This window comes from Protopterus annectens, chromosome 7.part1, assembly GCF_019279795.1.
Source record: "Protopterus annectens isolate FY-2018-M chromosome 7.part1, PAN1.0, whole genome shotgun sequence".
NCBI lineage: Eukaryota > Metazoa > Chordata > Ceratodontiformes > Protopteridae > Protopterus > Protopterus annectens.
The window spans coordinates 52,707,388-52,732,496 of record NC_056740.1 but is presented as its reverse complement, the minus strand read 5'-3'; the positions used below and the strand labels follow the sequence as shown (position 1 = coordinate 52,732,496).

At 42.7% G+C, this 25,109-nt stretch overlaps 1 protein-coding gene across 1 annotated transcript in view; it reads right to left on the bottom strand.

Moving 5' to 3' along the window:
* The window catches only part of PODXL2 (podocalyxin like 2), a 784,555-nt gene that overhangs the window by 408,499 nt on the left and 350,947 nt on the right, over nucleotides 1-25,109 (bottom strand). The window contains exon 4 of the mRNA XM_044078468.1: nucleotides 9,336-9,410. Coding sequence (XP_043934403.1) covers nucleotides 9,336-9,410 — 75 coding nt within the window. The remainder of the gene's footprint in view (nucleotides 1-9,335; nucleotides 9,411-25,109) is intronic.

Sequence of the window (25,109 nt, the reverse complement as noted above, 5' to 3'; positions counted from 1 at the left end):
CAAGTCACTCCACAACAAGTACAAATACGACTCTGTCGTTGTCCATGTTGGAGTGAATGACTTGAGATGTACCTCCCTGGACTACATGAAAAGAGACATGGAAGAGCTCTCAGATCATGTGACCCAGGCAGGTATGACCCCAACCCTGAGTAGCATCCTGCCTTCGCCCAGAATGATACCACAGTATAAGGACAAAATGATTAATTTTAACAATTGGCTAAGCTTCTGGTGTCATTCAAAGGGGATCCAGTATCTCTCTGCCTGGGACGACATGATCGACAAACCACGATGCTTTGCCAGAGGTGGTCTGCATCTGTTGCTCCTGGGATTCAGGTTACTAGCTAAGGCTCTTGCCACCCCATAGTGCCTTTTTTAGGCAAGGCTCAAAGGACAAAACCACCACCGTAACAGGTACAAGCATGCAAAATCTGAAGGTAATGCTACTCAATGCTAGAAGTCTAAACCTCAAAATGGACTCTCTCGAGGCACTCCTAAAAATGGAGAATATCTGATTCAAGGCTCCAGAGAGCATCTCTGCAATACCAGGCTACAACTCTTACCACACTTTTCGGCCACCAAACCAGGACCGAAACACTAAAGTTGGAGGAGTGTCCATATTCACCAAGGATATTCACACCTCTAGACTAGTTTCCCAACACAATACATCCGAAATTCTCCAAGTGTAACTAACACTAGGTAAGACTGCAATCCAAATTGTAGCTTGCTACAGATCCCCCACCATGCCCCAAGATTTTCACTACACCTTTCTAAACATAATTGAAAATATTAAGATGCAACCAAACACCCTAATACTGTGTGATTTCAACTACCCTGCCATTAACTGGGAAAACTACTCGTGTACCAACACCTTTGCCCAATGGTTCTTGGAATTTATAAATTCCAACGCTCTGGATCAACTAATCCATAGTCCCACCAGGGGTTCCAATATCCTGGATCTGGTCATTACCAACATGGGAAATCAATACTCCACACCAGTGGTCACCCGCTCGTTGGTTAGGTATGACCATAAGCTAATCACCTTTGACATCCACATCCCACCCTCACCCCCCAGTAAGGAAACATTCGTAAAAAACTTCTCCAAGGCCGACTTCATGCTACTCAAGTCAGAAGTGACAAACTTCATGACACCCATGCAGATGGGAACTGAAAGTTCGACTGCCGAACCCTGCACTAAAGCACTGTATGAGCACATCCGCTTGTGCATGAATCATGCCATCCCAAATAGAACCAAGACGCTCTCCTCCAAAAAAAGGAAGCCAATCTGGTGGTCCCCTGTCATAAACAAACTATATGACACAAGGAAGATACTGTTGCAGCAAAGAGGAAAATCCCAGGATGCAAAAAACTCCCTTTCCAGCTTCAGTAAGAAGCTGAGATCCCTCATAAAATCCTCCAAAGCTAGTTACGAAAATAAAATTGCCAAAGATTCCAAAGACAACCACAAGGCATTATATAGCTTTGTCAAGAATCTAAAGGGCAATGCTCAGATCAGCTCTGAGCTACAACAGAATGGCATTAAATATAGTGATCCTAAAGACATTGCCAATATCCTGGCAGATCGATTCAGTGCCAACTTCACCCCCCCATCTCACCCCCCTAAAGGGCCCATCTCAATACCAAAAGATTAACAAATTCTGGTAATTACAGCCACACAGGTAAAAACCACACTCTCCAAAGCTAAGAATACAGCATCCATGGGATCAGACAACATCCTGGGCTGTGTACTACATGAACTGCAAAATGAACTGGCACCTCACCTAAGTGTCATGTTTAATCATAGCCTCACCTCAGGCTTCATGCCCACTGAGTGGCACACAGCTACAGTTATCCCACTCCACAAGGGGGATCCATCTTGGATCCTGGGAACTACTGTGTCATCAGTCTGACAAACCTGATCTGCAAGGCCAAGGAACACATCATCATTGAACTTTTAAACAAAGACATTGCCAACCTTCAAACACTGGACCCCACCCAGTTTGGCTTCGTGAAGGGCCGATCGTGTCTCCTGAACCTGATTGACTTCTTTGAATCAGTCTCTAGAGACGTGGACGAGGGTAAGGCAGTCCACACAGCCTGTCTGGACCTCGCCAAGGCCTTCAACACCATCCCCCACTCTGGAATCATAGATAAACTTACTAAGCTGGGCATAAATCCCTACGTCACTCGATGGGTTGCCAACTGGCTTATGACAGAACCCACACTGTAAAAGTAGCCAACTCCAAATCCAGCTCCAGACAAGTGGCAAGTGGAGTACCTCAGGGTTCAGTCCTGGGACTGCTCTTGTTTGGTATCTACTTCTCTGAAGTACAGGCCAACACTAAGGGATTCTGGCTAACAAAGTTTGCAGATGACTGCAAACTGGAAGCCATTATTGAATCCCCAAATGATGTGGATATTCTACAAAAGGGCCTTACAGAAACAGATGCTTGGTGCCAGAGCCATAGGCTCAAGCTCAATTCCCCTTTGGGAAAAAACATGTTCCCATGAATTACCACATAAGTGGCAGTACACTAAACACTGAAAGTGTGATAAGAGACTTAGAAATGCAGGTGGACAGTGGTCTCACCTTTGATAATCACATCGCCATAACAGTCAGGAAATCCTTCTATGTGGCACACCTCATTACTAAGGGCTTTTCATCCAGAAAAAAGGAGGTCATTGTCCCACTATACTTATCCCTCATTAGACCCATCATAGACTACAACGCCCCATTTGGTATGAACATCACAAGACATCTGCAACAATTGGAAAAGCTGCAAAAACCCCTCACTAAAAGAATCATAGGCCTAAAGCAGATGTCCTATGCTGACAGACTAAAAAAACTCCAGCTATACTCTGTTGCATATTGTCTACTCAGAGACGATCTCTGCTTAACATACAAGGCCATGTCAAACCCAGTGCTGTTGGACATGCTACACTTAAAGAAATCTCAATCCGTGAGAGTCACATGCTCCAGGGACCTAAACCTTGTCATCACAATGAACAAAACATGCTGGAGGGATAGGTTCACAACTCAGAGACTTCCCTTACTCTGGAATAGACTGCCCATACATGTCAAGCAGAGTGCCTCCTTGGCCCTCTTCAAAAGGAACCTTGACGACTGGATGGGAGATAGGAAATTTACCCTGGGGATCACATCAGTCGCACTGCTAGACAGGAGTCCAGGGAAGTAAGTACTGTGGGAAGAAATAGCCAAGGAATTGTTATGGCTAGGCTTGTACAGGCCCTAGTGCTGATAGCCTAGTATCAGCCTATGAACCTATGAATACACCCAAGTGCAATAACTTAGTTGTTTCCTGCATTGGATTGTATTATATTGTATTGTTGGTATTGTACTGCAGTGTATTCTCTTATTTATTCATGTTCATTACATATGAATGCACTTTAGGAGGATTGCTACAAATTTCGTTGTACTTGTGAAATGACAATCAATGAATCTTATCTTATCTATCTATCTTAAGGATTGATATTTAACCAAATGCTTTCAGCAGTGGGAAGAAACTGAAAAATAGAGGACAGAAACACTTGTACATTGGGAAATAGAGGTTCTTGGGTGGTATGGAAGTTATTTTTGCAAAGTTGAGCTGCAAAGAGCACGTGTGTCCTGAGTGTTAACTAACACTGGAACTCTAACAATTCTGTCATTATGTTTGGGCATGCATCAAAATAATTTGGTGTACCAGGCAGTTTCATGCTGCTGGATGTGTCTCTGGATGGTCAAGAAAGAATTGATTAATGTGGTGGGTATTATAGTTAAGTTCTCTTTAGATCTGTACAAATTTTTCTGGTCATGCAGTTTCTTGTGGTTTTACATTTTCTGGTCCTGGTACTACATCTACACCAGTATAACTCAAAGAGCACTCTGTACTGATAATATGATCACTAGGCTTACAAGTATACATATATCTTTAGGCAGTGCTTTTTGGAGCCAGTGCAGTTAATCTTGTTCCAGATTTAGATACTACAATTAATTCTGAAGAAACTCTCTGATTATCTCCATTTTTTGCTTACTTTGCCCCAGCTGCCCATCAATCATCAGCCCACTCTTGGCTAATTGATCAATTCATTCCCATCACAAAGATGAAGGTTTACTGGTAGACAACATCAGAAAGCCATGAGGGTGGTTTGTGTCTTTTTTCTTTATGTGGCTCTATCCCCTTGTGTACTCCACAATTCACCTGGAAGGGGACATGCAGTGGGCTGGCAGTTAAGAACATCACTCACTCTACAAGAGACATTCTCTTCAAGCATCCCTGCCCCTCTCCTGAAGCACAGGGATGGTTTCCAGGTATCCACCTTTGCACCATTAAAACTGCACCTACCCAGTATTCTCCCAATTGTGCGCACCCTCCCTTATCCACCCTCCCCAGGAAGAGGTAAGCAAGCCACACACCTTCACTCCTTCTCCTCTCTACAATGATTCTCCACTGCTAGGACTACTAAATGAATCCTGGTCACCTGGGTCACAGCGTAACATAAAAAAGTTTCCTGCACGTGAAGCACTTGCACGGTCCCAAGTTAACATGAAGCAAAAAAGAAACAGAACCAGCAAACCATGGATCCTGAACATGACCGGTTTCGGTAGGATACACACAACCTTCATCAGTGAATAAAATAAAACAAAGCAAAAATGTAACAGAGCTATATATAAAGAGGTTACAGAGAGCCCATTGGTTAATTCAAAAATTATCATTAAGCCCAGGTGGGAATAATCCCCCCAGTTTGATGATCCATTTCTTTTCTTTAGTATTGAGAATTGAATGCCAACCTGCCTTATTTGTTCTATTCCCATGTATGATGTCAATCACCATAAATGTAAATTTGGCAGTGTTGTGTACCAGAGTATGTTTATATAAAGCATTCGTTATCTTATGTGTCCTGATGTTACTGATATGTTCTGTGATTCTGATTCGGAGTGGCCGGGAAGTCTGTCCTACATAAAAAGCACCGCAGTGACAACTGGCCAGATAGATAAGCCAGTCACTGCTGCAGTTGGCAAAGAATTTTATGTCATAAACCTTTGAACAGTTCCGGCTGGAAAATTGTTTGGATTTGTCAATTTTATCACAACTGGTACAGTGACCACATGGAAAACACCCTGTTAGTGGGTCACCTGACAATGTAGTTTGTTTGAATTGGGTGTTATTGTGCCTGTGCTCTGTTACATTTTTGCTTTGTTTTATTTTATTCACTGATGAAGGTTGTGTGTAACCTACCGAAACCGGTCATGTTCAGGATCCATGGTTTGCTGGTTCTGTTTCTTTTTTGCTTCACCTGGGTCACAGCCAGGGCTCCATCAATCTTCACCAAGGGTCCAGGCATTTATCTCCATATTTCTTCAGATACAGATTCTTAAAAGGACCAGTCTAGAAGTTTCCCACTTAAAAAAAAGAGATATTATGGTCAGCATTATTTCACTGAGGTAGTCTTTTGGGCCAGGCAATTTATGAGGCGGTTATCCTGCAGCAGTGGGTAGAAGACAGATCCCCATCTGAAGTCATTTTCCAGTCCTGCAGCCAACTCCCAGGATAGAACAAATACTAGAAATACCTCAATGACCACCCCTCTCATTCTGAATAAGCTCTCCTGCACTCTCCTCTCATACTCTCCTCCCGATAAGAAAAGTGAGACTGGTCAAAAGAGAACTGCCAAATTCTTCACAATCTGAAAAGGCCTTTCCTTCAGATTTGTGCATGGAGAGGATGCTGAAGAGTAGCTACAGTAGAGTTTTGCCCATACTATTCTGAAGACATGCAAGTCAAAGTTCTCTGCAGAAAATTTACAGAGAAATCCTTTTCTCCTTTCAAAAAAATAGGCTACTGCTGTATATTCTGTCTTATGCCAAAGAAGGGAAAGCAATTAAGACTAGTATTGGATCTTGACAGCTTTAACAAACAAAGCAGGATGCAAAAGTTCAAGAAGATGGCAATTCTTCAGTCTGGAGATCCACATCTCTCCAGCTGATATAGCTGAGGACTCCGGAGCTGGAATTTGCTGACTGCTACATTTCAGTTATTCAAGCCCCAAATGAGATATTTCAGAATCAGGTCACAAACTAGGAAGCAGTACTTCCAGTCCAACTCAAGTATTTGGCATTGCAACTGCCCCCAGAGTATGGACTAAATGGTTAGCTGTAATGGTGACAGCCTCCAGACTGAGATGTATCCACTTTTATCCAAATCCGGATGGATGTCATATCCTTGTGCTCTGTCAGGAATAACTGGACTATCACCTACACATGATCCTTCCTTTCATGGGCTTCCTTAGTCTGGCAGTCAATGAAGAGAAGTCAGATTTGTCCCCTTCCCAACAGAAAAGTGCTTCTCTTGGTTCATGTGTATTCATTTCAGAAGAGGCTACTTCTTACTCTAAACAGGGTACAACATACAGCAGCCCTGTTTCAGAGGATGCTTTCTAAGGCAATGACCATAAAGATCTTTATTGCTTCTCTTCATATACGGAAACTTCTAACAGCTCACCAATGACTAACTTACTTCTTTATTTTGCTTATTTTGCATATTTATGAACAGTAACAGACATTTTATTTTGTAAATTAAAAAATACATTAAAGGTTCACTACATGCTGCTATATAAGCATCTGGGAAGTAAGACTGCAGTTCAAAAATTTGATAGACCCTTGAAACAAATTTGCCCTTGTCACTCAAAAATATTTTTTGGGCAGACTGAAATTTTGAAGAGAATGTAGAGACCTAGCACTGTTTAGGATAGAATTCTACAGAACAGGGGCACAAACTGAGAAGATTTTACTGCAATTGTGAAAAAAGTGAAAACATGTCTAAAGATCATTAGATAGTGGAAAAAAGTACAGAGGCCATTAGGAGATGTGAAGGAAACAGCATGAGTAAAAGAAATAGAACAAGTAAGTAAAGGTCAGTAACCAAAAAAAAAAAACTTACATAAGACAGCTGCATCAGAAGAGTAAGGTTAGGTGATTCTGTATATTCTTAACTCCATTCCCCTCATTACTGCCAAGTGTACTGCAAACAGTCTAGTGTAGGTGCAGACATCTGCAGAACTGCTGAGCTTGATCAGGGTAAGAAGCAGCCCTTCTTTGGGCTTATGTCCCAGAGTCCTGCCCTCAAACAAAAAGTGTACAGATGTGGCTTTACCCCAGCTGGATCTTTGGAGCTTCTGCAGGAAGATCTGTACTAAGTACTCCTCCAGGGATGGCTTAGCAGACATCGGTTGCTCACTCCCCTCTCTTCCTAGCCAGCTCTTCCAATACTCCAGTCAGTAATCAAACCTAAGTTTTGCCCTGGGAGTAATCTGAGTTTCATCCATTTTATCACTGGCCTGGAAGACGACTGGCTATGAATGAAGTAACTTACACAAGAATAATGGTGACTGTGTGACCTACAAAGATTTGGTAAGAGGAAAATGGATCAGCCCTTCCCAGCAGTCTCTGAAGGAATAATTAGTTGTATACCAGCAGTCCCTGCTGCCAGAACTCAGTGAATTTATCAGACTTTTATAAAGCTGGCAATGCAAAGGTAATCCAGAAAGCTTGAATCAGGTCTGGTATCCCAGCTGTGACCTGGAGGGTGACAGGACTAATGAGAAACGGAGTATAAAGGACTAGACCATATAAAATTACTTTAGCTAGTAGATCTAGGAAAATGTCTTTCTGATGAGTGCAATAACACTTATCCATCTACCTACTTAACTGAAGAAACTTCTTGAAACGTCAGCAAGGGATCTTTATTCTTCCTGCAGGGGGGGCATCAGAAGGAGAGTATCCTAGATCTGCTAGCTAAAGTAATTTTATCTTGTCTAATCCTTTATACACAAGTATATAAAGTTTGGGGGAAGGCAAAATGAAAAACATAAAATCTGAAGGAAACAGGTAAGCAGAAACCGACTAAAAATGAGGGTGAGAAGAGCTAATAGTGAAAGACTTGAGAGAAGGGGAAAGAAAACAATGGAATGACCCCCACACCCATCTAGGAGTGAACCAGCAGAAACACTAGTGAACACCAGTATATTTTGTATAGTTAAATAAAATCCCACTAGTGATTCAGCATGAACAGCAGTTATTAAGATCCATGTTTTATACATGCTAAGTTCTTAAAGGAACTACAGGACCTTAGTCTCTGTATATCCTACATATCTACACTATGTCATGAAGACAGTAACTACTGCAACCACAGTTTGACAATCAAGTGTATGACAAGAAACTATCATTAGCACTTTGGTGGACATCTATCCGTGCTTCTGAAAACGTGGTTTAGGAAATGGATCAGGACTTCTGAGGTTATGCCAGGATTTGGAAGTTTCTGTGACAGAATTTGGAAGTTTTTGTGATATATCTAAAGGAGATCATTAGATGTATATGCATCCTCTACATAGAGAAATTCCTCATATTCATACTTTAGTGGGAGTAGCCCTGATACCTGTATATGCCATTAGAATTTAACACAAAAAATAAATGAGGGATAGTGGATTGCAATTCATCAACTGACCAATGTGTGTTCACCAGTCAGGAAAAGACTTGAACAGGGAAGTAAACAAAGTCTGAAGCATCAATAGAAACAGAGTAATATATATAAATGTCAAAACATCCTGCATGTAACTACAGAAATCACTAAAAATGTTAATAAGGAAATACAAAAGTTTGTCCAACAAAAAGTGATCTGTGAAACAAAAGGAGATTCTGCTTCTTGTTCTTCTGGTAATAAAGAACACAGAGAGATTGTGTCAGTGAAATATTTTCCAATGTTTCAATTGAAAGTGCTTGAGATACAGAAAAAAGCACAAGAGTTGACTAAAAGAATCAAAAGTATGTTGGAAATGAAGCAGAGACTGGATTTGGGAGATGGAGATAAACAGGAATAAAACCAGAAACTCCGAAATTCACAAATAAATGTGGGATTACAAAGCATTAATTATATTTGTGAAACATGACAGAATAAGAAAACATGGAAATGTTGGACTTTTTTGACTTTGTTAAACTTGTCGGGGACTCTGCACCATACGGCTTACTCCACGTCATTAATGTTTGGAAGAAAACTTAGGAGAGGGGAAGAGAAGGGAGAGAGTTAACTGTAAGTAAAACAACATTTTGTTCTTAACAGTAGTATTTTTATGGTACATTATATAATCTGCATGCTACAAAGAAATGTTAATAAAACACGAAGTTTGCTGCATAGTTCTCTGCATCTGTACTTCTACCTTCGAAGCACTACCTTTATATTTATATACAGTCATACTTTTTAACATTATAGTATGTGGCCAGTGTCAGTTCATTCTATACATTATAAAGCAAATACATATTTCTCTATCTGAAAATTACTTACACAATCCACATTTTCTGATATGTTCAGGATAACATAACTTTTCCCAGTCAGCCTGCTCCAATCCAAACAGATGACCTGAAATGAAAAAAGATAGATAAGTGCAGTATTTTGTTTTTTACACACACACACACACACACACACACACACACACACATATATATATATATATATATTAGATATATAGACACACACACACACACACACACACACACACACACACACACACACACACACACACACACACACAAAACATATATTTATATGTTTTCTTGGGTGTCCCTTTGACCTTCAGATTAACTAGCCCAATGCCTGCCCCCTTCAAGTTCTCCCAGTGTTGTACAGCAGCTAATGTTGAACCATCACTGTTGGGGTTCCATTCTTCACAAAGAAAATACAAAGTTTTGACACAAAATAAAGGTGCTGCAGTGGGAAGTATGATGGTGTGAAGGTTAGGAGGCAGAGACAGACGCAAGGAGGCAAAGCAGTCATGATGTGGTCAGTCCAGGGTTTTGTTTCTACATCCTACGAGGTTCAGTGGGAGGTCATTGGCAATATGCAGAATTTGGAGAATTTATGATCGGCTTCTACCTTCTCAAATAACAGGATATGCGTCTGTGTTATGATTCACTCAAAACGTACTAGAGGTGTCTATCACACTGAGCAGGGCAAGACCCACCCACCAAGATCAGGAAACTGACAATTTGATCTTTATTCTCAAGCTCAGGCCACAGTAGTCAAATGCAGGCTGCTAGAAAGGTAAATTATCAACCCCATTTGCCAGTAGACCAATCAAAAATACAGGATTATAATGTAATATTACATTTCCAGCTCTACCTGACCCACATACAGTGGAAAACTTAGGCTAAGTATTTCTTTCCAAACAAACCTTGACAATTACAATATTTTGTATAAAGATATAACGGTTCAGTACTAAAATCGTACTACTATGCTGACGGCTGACTACACAAATACCACAGAAAAAAATAATTGCATTATAATTCTTGATTAATAGTCTGCAGATTAATCAAATCTAGTACTTCTCTACTGCTGCCTCACATCCAGAGAACCACATGACCTTTAACATGCAAAGTCCAGAGTGTAAAGTATTATAAAAACAGCAAATTACATCCATATTCAATTCTACAGATGTGTTATCTGAGCCCAAGCCATGTAATTTACTGCAGAAAAAAATACTTATAACATCTAGTTTGTCTTACTGTGTATAAAGGCATGAAACTAAAATATTGTGAGCGAAATTCAATTCCACATATTTTGCAACATTCCACCCAAAGACAAAAGAGCATATAGACTTATTTGGAAAGAAGTGATATGCCAAACAGGGCTCTAACAAAATCAGAGTATAGCTCCTACACAAGAAATTGTGCATTGCTGAAGGAACACTTCACTTTAAATTTAAATTTGGACTGAATTTTAAGAAGCATGCTTGTGAATATATTTTTAATGGTACTAAGACTATAATCTATTCCGCTTATATTAGCTTTGAAGATTGCACTCCTGAAGTTCTATACTAATTACTTTGTCAATGCCACTTTTTTCAAGCACTAACTAGAGACACACTACATTCAAGTTCATGGCTAAGCAACTGCAAGGAGAGTATGTAATAAAATTTCTTATTTCTTCTTTCATCAAGTTCAGACTAGACTATCTGTGTTAATATTATTAAAATGTACAAAGGTTCAAGAAAATAAAAGGATAGAGATGAATTAGCATCTGGGTACTGAACTTGTGTTTTAGTGAGAATATGGACTTAGCTCTCTTTTTCACTCTGGCAATCTAATAAATGAAAATTATGTGCTTACCATAAACACAGATTTGTGTGGTTGGAGTTCATCCTTATTAAGAAATGGGACCTAGACTTCAGGTCTGAGTCAGTTTGGTAAGACGAAAATATTTCCCACAATGTCCTGCACTTCGTTTGTTTTTCAAATCGTTGATATTCAGCTCAAGAGTGGAGCATAATTAGGGAAAAAAAAAACAACAACAATACCAGCATAACAGTAAATGACCCTTCTAGATACTACATCTGTCAGGCCAGAGAAGATGAGTAAGAATGTTGAACAGGATGAACCTTGAAGATGCAGATATATTATTATAGTAAGTATACAACTTTCGTATCTGTCATAGTCTAGTTCATCATTTTCAACTGACAGAACAGACTTCTAAGCTTGTTCTCCTGGTTGCATCATGAAAAAAAATCCCTCATATAATCGTGGTCCCAAAGGAATTCCTGCACCTTGAGAGCACAATCAACATACAGAGTTTGCAAACATATTCAGAGAAACCCATGTCACAGCTGCACAAATATCGTCCAAAGATAGATTTCTAAAGAGTGCTTGTGATGTAGCCACTGCTGTAGTAGAATCTACTGTAGCAGATTTGGTAATTGTTTCTTACATTTATTATATTATTTGTCATCACAAAAGTTAAACCATTCTGACAGCCATCTAGACAAAATTATCTTGAATACTGTATTTCCCAGTCTGTTGGATGAGTAGAGACAAACAACTGGGAATCTTTTTTTGGCTTTGTTTGCTCAAAAAAAACTTCAATTCTTTATGTACATATTTGCGGTGCTTGAGTAAATAAAAACAGGAAAATTACTAGACTGGTTCATACTTAATTCTGTGGGTACTTTTGGCATAAATGTCAGGTTTGTTGACAAGACTGCTCTATATTTGTACAGATACTGGGAGGTTTACAAACAAGGCTTTCAGTTCTGAGTTCATCCTTGCAAGACTAATAGCTATGAGGAAGAGAGTTTTCCAGGTAAGCTATTTTAAATCCACCTTGGGAGCTGGCTCAAAAGGAGAGACAGTTAAATTATGAGTACAGACTACAAATTCCAGGGAGGTGCAATTTCTATGAATTGAGATCTGATTAAGAATGCACTCCTGAGGAATGCCATATATAGTTTCAAAGAAGCATAGAAAAATTATGAATTTCTCAACATAAGTTTCATATAGCAGACAGGGAGGCTGGTATAATTGTTGAGGTGTTACCTTATAGACACAATGTGTAGGGTTTGATTCTTACATGCAGCAACTGGTTGACTTAAAATGCCTCACAAAGACATTTAATCTAATACTAATCTATGAAACCTTAATGGAAGAATCTTTATGTCCTGTATCAAAACATCTGAGAGAGATATCATGGAATTGGTGGTACAAGAACAGAAAATGGATCCAGCCACTGGAGATGGACCAAACAGGAACATGTTTCCACTTTCTGTTACAGGTTTTTAATGACACTGCACCTCTAGCAAGAACTGAGAATTTGGATGATGAAAGCAGCATCACCAATGGCAATCAATGGAAGTGGAGAAACCATGCAATCCACCTGAGGGCACAAAAGACTGGGTAAGGCTTGCCAAGTGGGTTAGATAAAAGAATCCTCTGACTGGCTTCACCAGACAATGAGGTCAAAGTTGGGGTAACCACATTTGTAAAGGAAGCCTACTGGAGTTTTAAGAATGACCTTGGGATTGTTCTGTTTGGCTTTCTGCATGAACTTGGAAATCAGAGAAGTAGGGGTAAGGCTTACAGAAGATCCTGAGGTCATGCCCAGACTAGGGCAGCCCTGAACTACTTCTCTGGTGGAAGGATCAGGAAAAATAAATCACTGCACTTGGCTTTGACCATGGATGCTTAATGGTTGCAGCAAGTTTTCCCCCATTGATAGAAATCTTTCCAAGCTATTGACCAGCTGAGGGAACACTCATGGAGAATGAGCACACAGTGATTAACCTTTGGAAATCGAATTGGCTTCTCCAGAAAAGTGTGTAGCTTTCAGAACAAGAAGAGAAGACACAGCTCATTCTCAAAGCTTCATTGCTTTTCAACATAGGGGACATGGATGACTACTTCCCACTTGATGATATACCACACTACAGCCATAGTCTTTGACTGCCTGCAAAGTGGAGGGTTGACCTCATCTCAAGAGCACTGATGTGCAAACTGATCACTGGTTGTGATTAGACACCCTGAAATATCTGCTTCTGGCAATGCCTCCCCCACCTAGGACTGAGGCATCAATTGTAACAATTGCTATGAGGATTGGAAATAGAAAATGGCTGCCAAAAAAGAAGGTGGAGTTAAAAAGCCGCCACCTGAGATGTAACTTGATCTGACATTATGTCAGAGCACTAGCATCTTTAGGGCCCATTGAAGAATTTTCTTCTTGCAAACGGAACAAGATAAATCATGGATGTCATATTGAAACATCTGCCTGCTGATACAGAATTGTAGCAGAAGATATGAGTCACCACACACTGACTAGATGAAATCTTTTTTAAGGCTAGACTGGCCTTCTAAAGTAAACGTGACCAGTGAACAACCTGTAAAGGTGAAAGTCTATGAGGTCAGTGTATGAGACTTCGGAGGCTTCACTGTAATCCCTAAGAAATGGAAGATACTTAGAAAAGAATCTTGTGCAAAGAACAATTTATCTAGCATTTATATGGCAAGTTGACCAGTTAAAGAAACACCTTGATGATCTGTAGCTTCTAGTTCATTGCAAGTGCAGCTATACATTTTGTAAGCATCTTGAGGGATGAAGTGAACCTAAATTAAAGGACCCAGAACTGAAAGTAGTTGGTCCCTAGCCAGACGTGCAAAAGCTTACACTTTTTGGCAATTTTAATATGAAGAATATAGGAACCTCCAGCCTTTGGCAATTTTTATATGAAATTAGGGTTCCCTGGAGGTCCAAAAAGTGCATCCAATCTCCTCTTGCAAATAAAAACTGACTGTAATGCCTTCTAAAATCCAGGATTGGGTTGAGGTACTTAGTCTTTCTGGAAACTGAAAAGAAACTAGCATAATAACTTGATGCTCTCTGATCTGGCAGGACTTCCTGGATGGTTCCTTTTGTAGAAGACTCAAGACCTCTAACTTTGCTGCCTTCTGATGAGATGGGATGTCAGGAAGGGAAAGGGAGTGCAGATAAGGTAGGGTATGAAATGAAATTGTGTAGCTGCTGGATATTATAGACAGAATCCATCCTTCATGTGTGATGGCCACCAAAGCCCACAGATAGAAGAGGGCAAAGGCCTCAACTGCCTCAAGAGTGTGACAGTGAGGGAAGGCATGAGGGATTCTGTTATTGCTATACCCCTGTTTGTGTCAGGAATTCTTACCTCCAGGTGGGCTTCCATTCTGAAATCTACCACTGCACGTGTAGATTTTTCCCAAACTGCTAAAAATAGAAGTTATGTTCTTACCATAACGTTCCATGTTAGTTGTCTTCTTCTCGCCTTCTTCTTGCTGGCTGGGTTCGGAGCCGACCTCGGCTCCGACTCGGCCACTCTAAAAGCTCGAGAGTTGGTTCCACCGGCTCGAGGCTCCCCTTATATCCCACAATGCTAGGCGAGTTACCTCAGATCTCGTTTGTAAGCTAACCCCAGCTTATAATAGTATCAGAATAGCTATAAACAAAGTCCACCTCTAACCAGGGAGAAAGAAGGGTGACCTACATCCTCATCCAGGAAACATGCACAACAGCATATGCCTAATAAAAGAGGTGGTAGAAAGAGAGGTCACAATCACAACTCCTCTAGGTCTGTCCAGGCCAGGGGGAAGGAGGGTGGGACGCAAGAAGAAGCGAAGAAGACAACTAACATGGAACGTTATGGTAAGAACATAACTTCTATATGTTAAGTTGTCTATCTCGCCTTCATTCTTGCTGGATGGGACCGCATCCCTAGCACCTTGTCCCGGGTGGCCTAACGGAACAGACTCCTGAGAACAGTGGAACCAAAGTTAGCTCTATGCCTAGAAGCTAAATCCAACTTATAATGAGAAATGAAAGTGTGAGGAGTAGCCCAAGTAGCCGCTGCACAAATGGTGTCAATAGGCAGTCTGTCTTGGAAGGCTAAAGAAGTAGCCAAAGCTCTGGTGGAATGGGCCTTAGGTTTATTAGGCAGCTTTTGGTGTCTAATTTCATAAACAAGGGAAATCAGAGATGTTAGCCATCTAGATAATGATACCTTTGAAACTGAAAGTCCCTTTCTGCCTTCTGCATAGGAGACGAACAGCTGGTCAGATTTTCTGAATTGTTTTGTTCTGTCCAAATAGTACCTCAACTGACGATGAACATCTAGCCAGTGTAATTTTTGTTCAGCCCTATTGGAATATTCTGGAAAAAGACAGGGAGGTCAATGCTTTGATTTAGGTTTGACGTCGAGACTACCTTAGGCAAAAAGGACGGGTTGGTTCGTAAGGATACCCTGTCCTTATGGAACAATAGATAAGGAGGTCGACAGCTGAGTGCCTGAAGTTCTGAAACTCTTTTAGCTGAAGTAATAGCTACCAGAAAGAGAGTCTTCCATGATAGCAATTTTAAAGAACAGGAGGCTGCAGGTTCGAAAGGGGGAAGAATCAAAGAAGTAAGAACTAAATTTAGGTCCCAAGGAGAAGTAGGATTTCTTATAGGAGGCCTGAGAAGAAAAACTCCTTTCAAAAAGGCTTTGCAGAGCTTGTGGGACATTAAGGCAGACTCAGAAATACCCACATGAAAGTTAGAAATAGCTGCCAATTGAACTTTAAGAGTAGAAGGAGATGAACCTGCATGGAAGAGTTCAGCTAGAAAATCAAGGACTATTTGGATGGAAGCAGTGAAAGGATCTATGTCCCTTCCTTGAGCCCAATATGTGAAGCGTTTCCACTTACTCAAATAAATCTTCCGAGTGGAAGATTTATGGGAAGCTATCAAAATATCTCGAACGGAGTGAGATAATTGAGAAGCCTGGCTAAGGTTGGAACTGGAGGAACCAAGCAGTGAGGTTCAGAGAGGGAGGGAGCGATGTAACTGACCCGACTGATGGATCAAAAGATCTGGAACTAGGTCCAGATGCCAAGGTCGCTCCAATAGAAATTGATGTAGAAAGGGGAACCACACCTGTCGAGGCCAGTAAGGAGCAATGAGGATCAATGAGGCCTTCTGAGTGATAGCTTTCTGTATCACTTGAGAGATTAGTGGGAAGGGGGGAAATGCATACAGAAGTCCCCGGGGCCAAACTTGGACTAGAGCATCTCTGCTGGGTTGGCCTGGTAAAGGGAATAGAGTGAAATAATCTCTGCACTTGCTGTTTTGGGGAGTAGCAAAAAGATCGCAGCAAGGCTGACCCCACTTGTGGAAAATTTCTCTCACAACAGAGTCTTTCAGAGACCACTCGTGAGGCATGAGGATAGCTCTGCTCAACTTGTCCGCGATTTGATTGGACTTCCCAGGGATGTGCGTTGCTATCAGAAAACGCTGAGAAGAAATCGCCCATTGCCACAATCTGAGTGCTTCTCGACACAGGGGGTAGGACCTGGTTCCGCCTTGTTTGTTGATGTACCACACTACAGACATATTGTCTGTCTGGATTGCAATCGTTCCCAAGGGAAGAGAGTCTTGAAGGGCTTGCAATGCTAAAAGCACTGCTCTCATCTCCAGAACATTTATGTGCAAGTGGCATTCGTTTGGTTGCCATGTGCCCTGGACCGTCCTGCCCTGATAATGCCCCCCCCCACCCGATCAGGGAGGCATCCGTTGTCAGAGTAGCAACCGGAGGGTGGAACAAAGGGTCTTCCCAACAAGAGCTGAGGGGAAGACATCCACCACATGAGATGATTTCTGCACGCCTGCGTGATCATAATGGTGTGGGACATTGGAAGTTGCTGGTATGACCATTGTGTAAAGAGCATCCATTGAAGGATCCGCATGTGGAATCTGGCTAATGGAAACAGAGGTATGGCCGCCATAATTCCCAACACTTTCAGAACTAACCTGGCTTTGATTCTGTTGTTGTTGAAAAGGAGTGAGACCAGTTTGTGTATGTCTGTTATTCTCTGATCTGTTAGTCTCGCAGACATGTCTACTGTGTCTAGATTTGCGCCTATGAAGGTAATAGTACGACAAGGCGACAAAACAGACTTTTCGCAATTTATTGAAATGCCTAACTTTTGACAAATGCAAAAGTGTAATCCCTGGCCATCAGAAGGAGATGCTTGGTGGGAGCTGTGAGGAGCCAGTCGTCCAAATATGGAAACACCTGGAATCCTTGTCGTCTCAGGTGAGAAGCTACCACTGCCATGCATTTGGTAAACACCCAGGGGGCAGTGGTGAGACCAAAGGGCAGGGCCCTGAACTGAAAATGACTGGTTCCCAGCCTGAAGCGGAGGAATCTTCTGGAGCGTCTGTTCATTTTTATGTGATAGTACGCATCCTGAAGGTCTATAGAGCACATCCAGTTTCCTTTTCCCAATAGGGGAAGGATGGATTGCAGCGTGACCATCCGAAATCTTGTTTTCTTGACTGATCTGTTCAAGATACTGAGATCCAAAATTGGTCTCCAGTCCCGTTTTCTTTGGAACTAAAAAGAACCTTGAGTAGATTCCGGATCCTTGCTGGTCTGCTGGAACTGGCTGAATTGCTCTTTTGCAAGCAGTTTTGAAATTTCCAAAACCGCTAGATCCCTTTGAGCGGGTGGAACATCTGGAAGGGATTTTTTTGATTGGTTCGGAATGCGAAGAAAGGGGATAGAATAGCCTTCGAAATGACGGACTGTACCCATTTGTCTTGAGTCAGGGATAGCCAGGCTTCTGGGTACAGTGACAATCTTCCCCCGACTGCCTCCAAAGGTGGGCAGTCGGGCAACACCTCAGGGATGCTGAAAGGGCTTATCAGAGAAGGCTTCTCGATTGCCCTGGTTCTGCGGAGCCCCCTGCCTCGAGGCGGCGTCTACCATTGCTATTCCGCCTCTGCCTCTGGCGGGAAGCGACTTTGTCGTCAGGCGAAGTCCCTTGAGATTGTTTACGGAACCACATTTTCCCACTTTTCTGGCCTTTGGGGTAAGGCCTAGAAGGAGTAGAAAAATGGACTCCGACGGCAGAAAGAGTCTTGCCATCAGTCTCGCACCTAGTCAAGGTTTCTTTCACTTGAGGACCAAAGAGATGATCCATCAAACGGGGAGTTAGTGAAAGACGTCTTGAAGGGGTCCGCAAAATTGCATAGCCGCATCCAGGCATGCCTACGTAAGGCCACACCTGTCCCTGCGGCCCTACTCGCTCCATCAGCCGCATAAAAAAGGAGGCGCATGGAGGAGTTGGCTATGGAGTTAAGGGTAGCCAGCTGAGTGTTCATCTTATCTTGAAAACCCGCAGCTGCAGGGTCCTTCAACATGTCACTCGCTTCTTTAATCAAGTCCCTTTGAAGACGAGTGAAATGGCACAGGTAGTTCAGCGAACGCATAGTAAATGTCGCTGACGAGAACATCCGCTTCCCGTACCTGTCCATGGACCTAGATTCCTTGTTAGGTGGATGGACAGGTACTGAAGGATCAGCTAGTTCCTTCTTAGTGGCAGCAGCTACCACCATAGCATCCACAGAAACTCCTTTTGTCAAGAACTGCTTGTCTGCTGGTGCCCTTATGAATTTTGAGGGTCTCCTGGGAGTGGGGTCCACTGAATCAGGAGCCGTCCATGCCTTTTTAGCTACCACCTGCATGAGGGGGTCAAAGAGGGGAGACACCCAGGAGGTGGAAGGACGAGAGCCAAACGCCTCAAGATACACAGATTCATCCTCCGAAGGGTTGAGGGCTGGCCAATTTCCCCTCTGTTTGAGGATTTCGAGAATGTCTGCAAAAGAGACATCTTCAGAAGGGGAACGGGGGGAACCCTCGGAATCCTCTAAATCTGTGTCAGATGTAATGGACTCAGGTGAGTCAATGTGTTTCCTCTTACACTTCCTCTTCTGAGGGGGCTCTTCTGCCAAATCAGGAGAGGCCTCGGAAGAGGATGATATCCCCACAGGGGGTTCCTGAGGAGCTGGCTCTCTGCGGTCCGGGATGAGGGAGTGAGTCGACTTGACCTGAGGCACCGTAGAGGGAGGGGCGGATGGAGCCGACTGTGGAGTAGAGCCAGGCTCTAACACACTCCGCATGACCTCGAACGCACCCCTGTCAGGCAGAGCCAGAGGTCTCCGCTCCGAGAAGCTGAGAACCTCCCTCAGCACCGACAGTGATGGCTCCGAGGCCGATGTCGGAGCCGAACTCACCAGCGCCGAAGCTCCGAGAGGAAGAGCGGGGTCGGACAAGGGTCCGATGCCACTCACCCCCTTGGAGCCGACGAGGGAAGTCCAGCGCCGAGATTCTTCGAAGGAAGAAATCGGAGCCGACGACGGAGCCGAAGACATCTGTATCGGCTCCGACGCTACCACAGTCTCGGTTCAACACCCGGCTCCGAGCTCAACGGAGTCGGAGGAGGAACATATTGATGGACAGGGGCAGGCATCGACTGATGAGTCGGGCTCTGAAGCATTTGGGCCAGTGCCTCGGACTTAAGAAGTCGACTCACTACCCTCTGAAGGTCATGATCCGACAGCCTCGATGACCTAGAGGAGTGAGATTTGTGGCTCCGTTCAGACAGCAGAGGAGATGCTGGAGCCGAGTGAACGGAGCCAAGGGATGGTGACCTAGATCTCTTCCTAGATGTCGGCTCCGAAGGTCTGGTCGGAGCCGACAAGGATTCTAATACCTCGGCTCCAGCCGGAGCCGAGGAACCACAGAAGTTGTAGACTCATCGGCTCCAGCCGAGCCGATGCAGACGAGGTTTAACAACCTTAGGTCTCGGCTCAGTAGCTGGAGCCGAGGACCTAGATGCCTTAGAGGGCTTCCCAGAAACAGAAAGGGAATCCTCAGGCTTAAGTAGACCCCTTAAGATCAACTTGTTCTTTCTTTCCTGCAGGACCCTGGGACTGAAGCCGTGGCAAACAGCACAGGAGTCCTGCAGGTGCAAAGGCCCCAGGCAGTAGACACAAGAAGTGTGACCGTCTGTCAGAGACATTTTCTGACAGCACGCATCACACTTCTTGAAGCCTGAGACCTTTGTGTCTTTAGACATCCTAGAACAAGAAAGTGTAACCACACACACTCAGTCAGACACACTGATTACACTATCTTATTTTAAAACTTAAAAATAAAACTATAGCTAAAAGTTTTAATTAAGAGTAACACACACACACCACTAGGGAATGGGGGAAGGCCAGAAGGCCCGAGGGAGAACTTTTAAGTTCTTGTGGGAAAGAAAAACAGGATTTTCTGAAAAACAGGGGTAGAAATCCACTAAACTAAGGGAAAAGTAGTTAAACTTAAAAATATATGGGTTTAAGTATCTATCTTCACTGAAAAATACACTTACCAACAAGCCGGTAGAAAACCAACACCTCGATCGCTGTAGCGGCAAACGAGATCTGAGGTAACTCTCGCCTAGCATTGTGGGATATAAGGGGAGCCTCGAGCCAGTGGAACCAACTCTCGAGCTTTTAGAGTGGCCGAGTCGGAGCCGAGGTCGGCTCCGAACCCATCCAGCAAGAATGAAGGCGAGATAGACAACTTAACATCCGCTATTGGTGTTTGCTACTCCTGCACCCTAACTAATTTGGACTTTTTTTACATCCTTACAAAGTTGAACACTGGGGAGTTTCAAATCTGATACCAACAGCCATGTCAGTTTTCCTTTCCCTTTCATTGTTTTTCAGCTTGTCTATAGGCTGAGGAATAAACAGACTGGTGTACCTTAATAAAGGATGCTTCAAAGTTCTCAGTAAAATCTGTTAGACAAAAGCAAGCATGAAATGTATTGCAGCTCCTGTCCTGCTGCCTTTGCTATACCATCATCTGCAGTGTGTGTCAACCACATGGTGGTGTCCACTACTGCAGGCAAGATAGCTGCCTAAGTGATAAGTTTAGCTCTAAGCCCATCATCAGACATTTTCTTCAGAGTTTTAGACATTTCATCCACAATTTCATGCTTGAACCTTAACACATGAGACAAGTAAATGACTACCTTTAGAGAAACTGTGGAAGATACACACAGTGCTTCATATAGTGATCTAACTCTGTAAATTCCTTTTCTGGTGGTGGGCCGCTGAGCTTCAATGAGTAGGAGCCCTCCTTAAGGCTGCCATGGCAACAATACAGTCAATTATATAAATCTGAGCTCAGTAGTTCAATTTTTATGAGGCCAGAGAATTCTGGCCAGTCTCCTAAATATGGATGCCACTACAGCAGGGTATTCCAATGCCTCCCTGATAACAAATACCATCATCTAGTCCACATAGGAAACCACCCAAGAAGCTAGGCCTGGGGTGGAGGAGCAGCTGAAAAGTCCATAGTAGGAATTTCTTTGGAGATGAGGGAAAACACACCTGGCCATCTCTCCTTATCCTGCATTGACTAAAGTATCTCCTTAGATCTGGGGTTAGCAGGGGCAAAACAGGGACTCTGCCTCATCTCCATTATCAGTATCTGGTGCTGGGGACTCCAGAGGATAGCGTGCTCCAGTTATATAACCTCTTCTTCCCATTTCTTGGGGAAGGGGAAACATTCTGAAAATGAATAAAAAGAGGTGGACTTATTCATTCTAACATTGCCCTGCTACTTGTTCTTTGGTCCTCTGTTCCAGTGGCTTGGAATTCCAAAAGGCTCAGAAATGGATCTAAGACAGTCTGTTGACAGTCAGAGCCAGAAGTGATGCATATGCCAGTGGAAAACCAAGTAGCAAATCCTGCAAGATTGTCACTGCTGTTGACATTGATATCTTTTCTGGTTCTGAGGACATTGGCACGAAAGGATCAAGACTCACCCCAAATTATAATAGTGCCAAAAAACTTGGTAACATCAACACCAAGAAGGCAGCACTGACCCTCTACACAGACAGGCCCCAGATACTGAAACCTGCAACAGAGGTTTAAAGGCTGAGGACTTAAAAGATGAAATGTTAGACTTATGAAATGGTACTCATGACACTGAAGTCAACATGTCAACACTAACTCTGGTGCTAAGGAGGCACTCACCACCAAATGATACAAATCAAACCCATCAATGCTCAGTGGTGGTGCTAATGTAAATAAATCCATGTATATCAGCGCAGGTGCCTGCAAGACACACAATGGCCTTGAGGGGACTGGTGGGCAGATGAGGAGGCAGAAATAAAGATCAGCAACAAAGAAATACCTCTGTCTGTCCTGGAAGCTTACGGCTTTGCATAATTACTATCCACAGTCACAGAATGATGACAGGAAACAGATGCAAAGGACCTGATCAGCTTGACTCTACAGGGAGCACAATTTTCAACAGGGAATAGTACTCTATCTTCTAATTATCTTCTAATTACATGAGTAGGTCAGTTCATCACCCTGCTAACTATCAGATTGGACACTACTGAATCACTAAAAGACTCCTTGTTCTCACACTGGCTTTTTGGGAGAAGTAGGAGTGGTTTCCTTACAACAGAAGGATTTATCTGCAACATCTCTTTTCCTGGTTACCTTGTCTTATCCTTAACTTTAGTTCTGGGAGTCTCTGAGGCACACTCCTTGAAACATGTAGAAGAAGAATGTGTACATTGCACTGAGTTATCCTGGCCCATTGTGTGCTTCAAAATAAACTTGTTCTTGTCAATTATTTTTTTTTGGGGGGGTCAAAGGCTTTGCAAATCTTGGAGTCAGTTTTTAAATGCTGTGGTCCTAGATATACACAAAATGTCTGTCCTGCTGAAAAATTCTGTGAGAACAGGACTCAAAATTCTTGAAATCAACCTACTTCTCCATAGTTCAAATACAAAGAATGGATTACTAGCCAACAACACATCTGCAACAACTGTAACAGTGAAATGTTAAAGAAATGTGCAGAAAAAAAAACACAGCAATGCATTACAGTGCACTACAGCAAAACAAAAGCACCAGAAAGAAAGCAGAGCTAGATGCTAGGATGCAGGAAATAAAAAACAGCCTATGGGAAAGGGGAATGCAGCCTTGAATTTATCAAAGTACTAAGCAATAAATGTTTGAATATTATCTAAGAGGTAAAAAGTACAGTTGTGCACACTTACCATAAATCTAGATGTTCGAGTGTATTCACTGTTGCAGTCATTATATTTGGGTAATCTGCTGGCAGGTTGCCCTCACTCAGCCTGAATTCCAAAGTCTTGGGTCCTGCGTCAGTTGCTATCTTCTCTTCCATGACATCAGGTCGTCAGGGGTATAAAACATGCAGCCGATGCCATTTTCATTAGTTTTTCTTGCCCCCGATGTCAGGTGCCCCCAAAAAGGTAGCAAAATTATATATATATATATATATATATATATATATATATATATATATATATATATATATATATACACATATATATATACATGCATCAATATAAACTTTACCTTCATCTACAAGCAAATACACCACATAGGTTGTAGAAGATAGAGAAGGAAAGATAAACTTCAGAATGACAGGGGGATGGCGGGAGGGTAACCAAGACTGCAACAGTGAATACACTCGAACATCTGCATTTATGGTAAGTGTACACAACTGTAATATGTTCTTCGTGTTTCACTGTTGCAGTCATTACATTTGGGTAGAATCCCAAAGCTATGGTTGGGAGGCTGGAGCTAAACAGCATTAGGTGCGGCTATAAGGCCCTGCAGCACTGCAGTGGCAAAGCCTGCTCTGGACTTAGAGTAGAGAGGCAAATGGTAATGCTTTGTAAAGGTGTGAACAGAACTCCAAGTAGCAGCCTCTAGAATGTCTTTGGTTGGTACTCCTCTGAGAAAGGCTGCTGAAGTCGCTGCAGCTCTGGTGGAATGAGACCTAATGCCCTTGGGCACAGGTTTACCATGGTGTAAGTAGCAGAAACGGATGCAGTGGCTTATCCACTTTGAAATTATCTGCTTTGAAATAGCCTTTCCTTCTGATCCTGCAGCATATGACACTAGTAATTGCTAAGTTTTGCTTAGAGCTTTAGTCCTGCTCAAGTAGAATCTTAGCTGTCTGTGTACGTACATGGAATGCAGAATTCTCTTCCCCTTGTTCTGCAGATTTGGATAAAAAGTTGGCAGATGAATTGTTTGGTTAAGAGCCACACTGGAAACCACCTTAGGCATAAAAGTAGGATTTGTCCTCAGAGACACCCTGCCTGGGTAAAATATAATAAAAGGCTCTACAGCCATGAGGGCCTGTAGCTCTGAAACGCTCCTTGCTGAAGTAATTGCTAGTAGCAGAGCTGTTTTCCATGATAAGAACTTTAGATCAGCGGTAGCAGCTGGTTCAAATGGAGGCAGGTTGAGCTTTTCCAACACATAATTGAGGTTCCATGCAGGTAATGGTGATCTTCTAGGAGGCCTTAAATTTTTGGCTCCTCTAAGATGCTGCTTTAGTAAAGGATGAGAAAAGCTTGGTGGCTCTGTATTGTAATGAGCCGAAATGGCAGAGGCATGGATTTTGATTGATGAGAAAGACAGCCCTCTGTCAAACGTCTCAGTTAAGTATTGTAATATCTGAGGATACTTGGTTCTGCTGTATCAGTTCCTTGCGTTTGATTCCAAGCACAGAATCTCTTCCATTTGTCAGCATAAGATTTTCTAGTACTAGGCCTTCTGGCTTCCAAAATGACATCCATCACAGCTTTACTGAGAGGTGTTGTTTGCATGACTACATGATTAGCCATGCTGCCAGGGTCAGAGTCTGTAGTTGATTGTGCAGGATCTGAGTGTTTTGCTGGGACAGTAGTTGTGGTCTTTGAGGCAAGGTCCAATCTGGGTATTGAGACAAGTTCCTTAGGATTGGGTACCAGTATTGGCGGGGCCAGTCGGGGCAATTAATATCATCTTTGGCTTTTCTTGTCTGACTTTTAGGAGGACCTTGGGTAGAAGAGGCAGAGGAGGAAAGGCGTAAACTGGTAGGTTTTTCTAACTGAAGGATAGGACGTCCACTTTCCATGT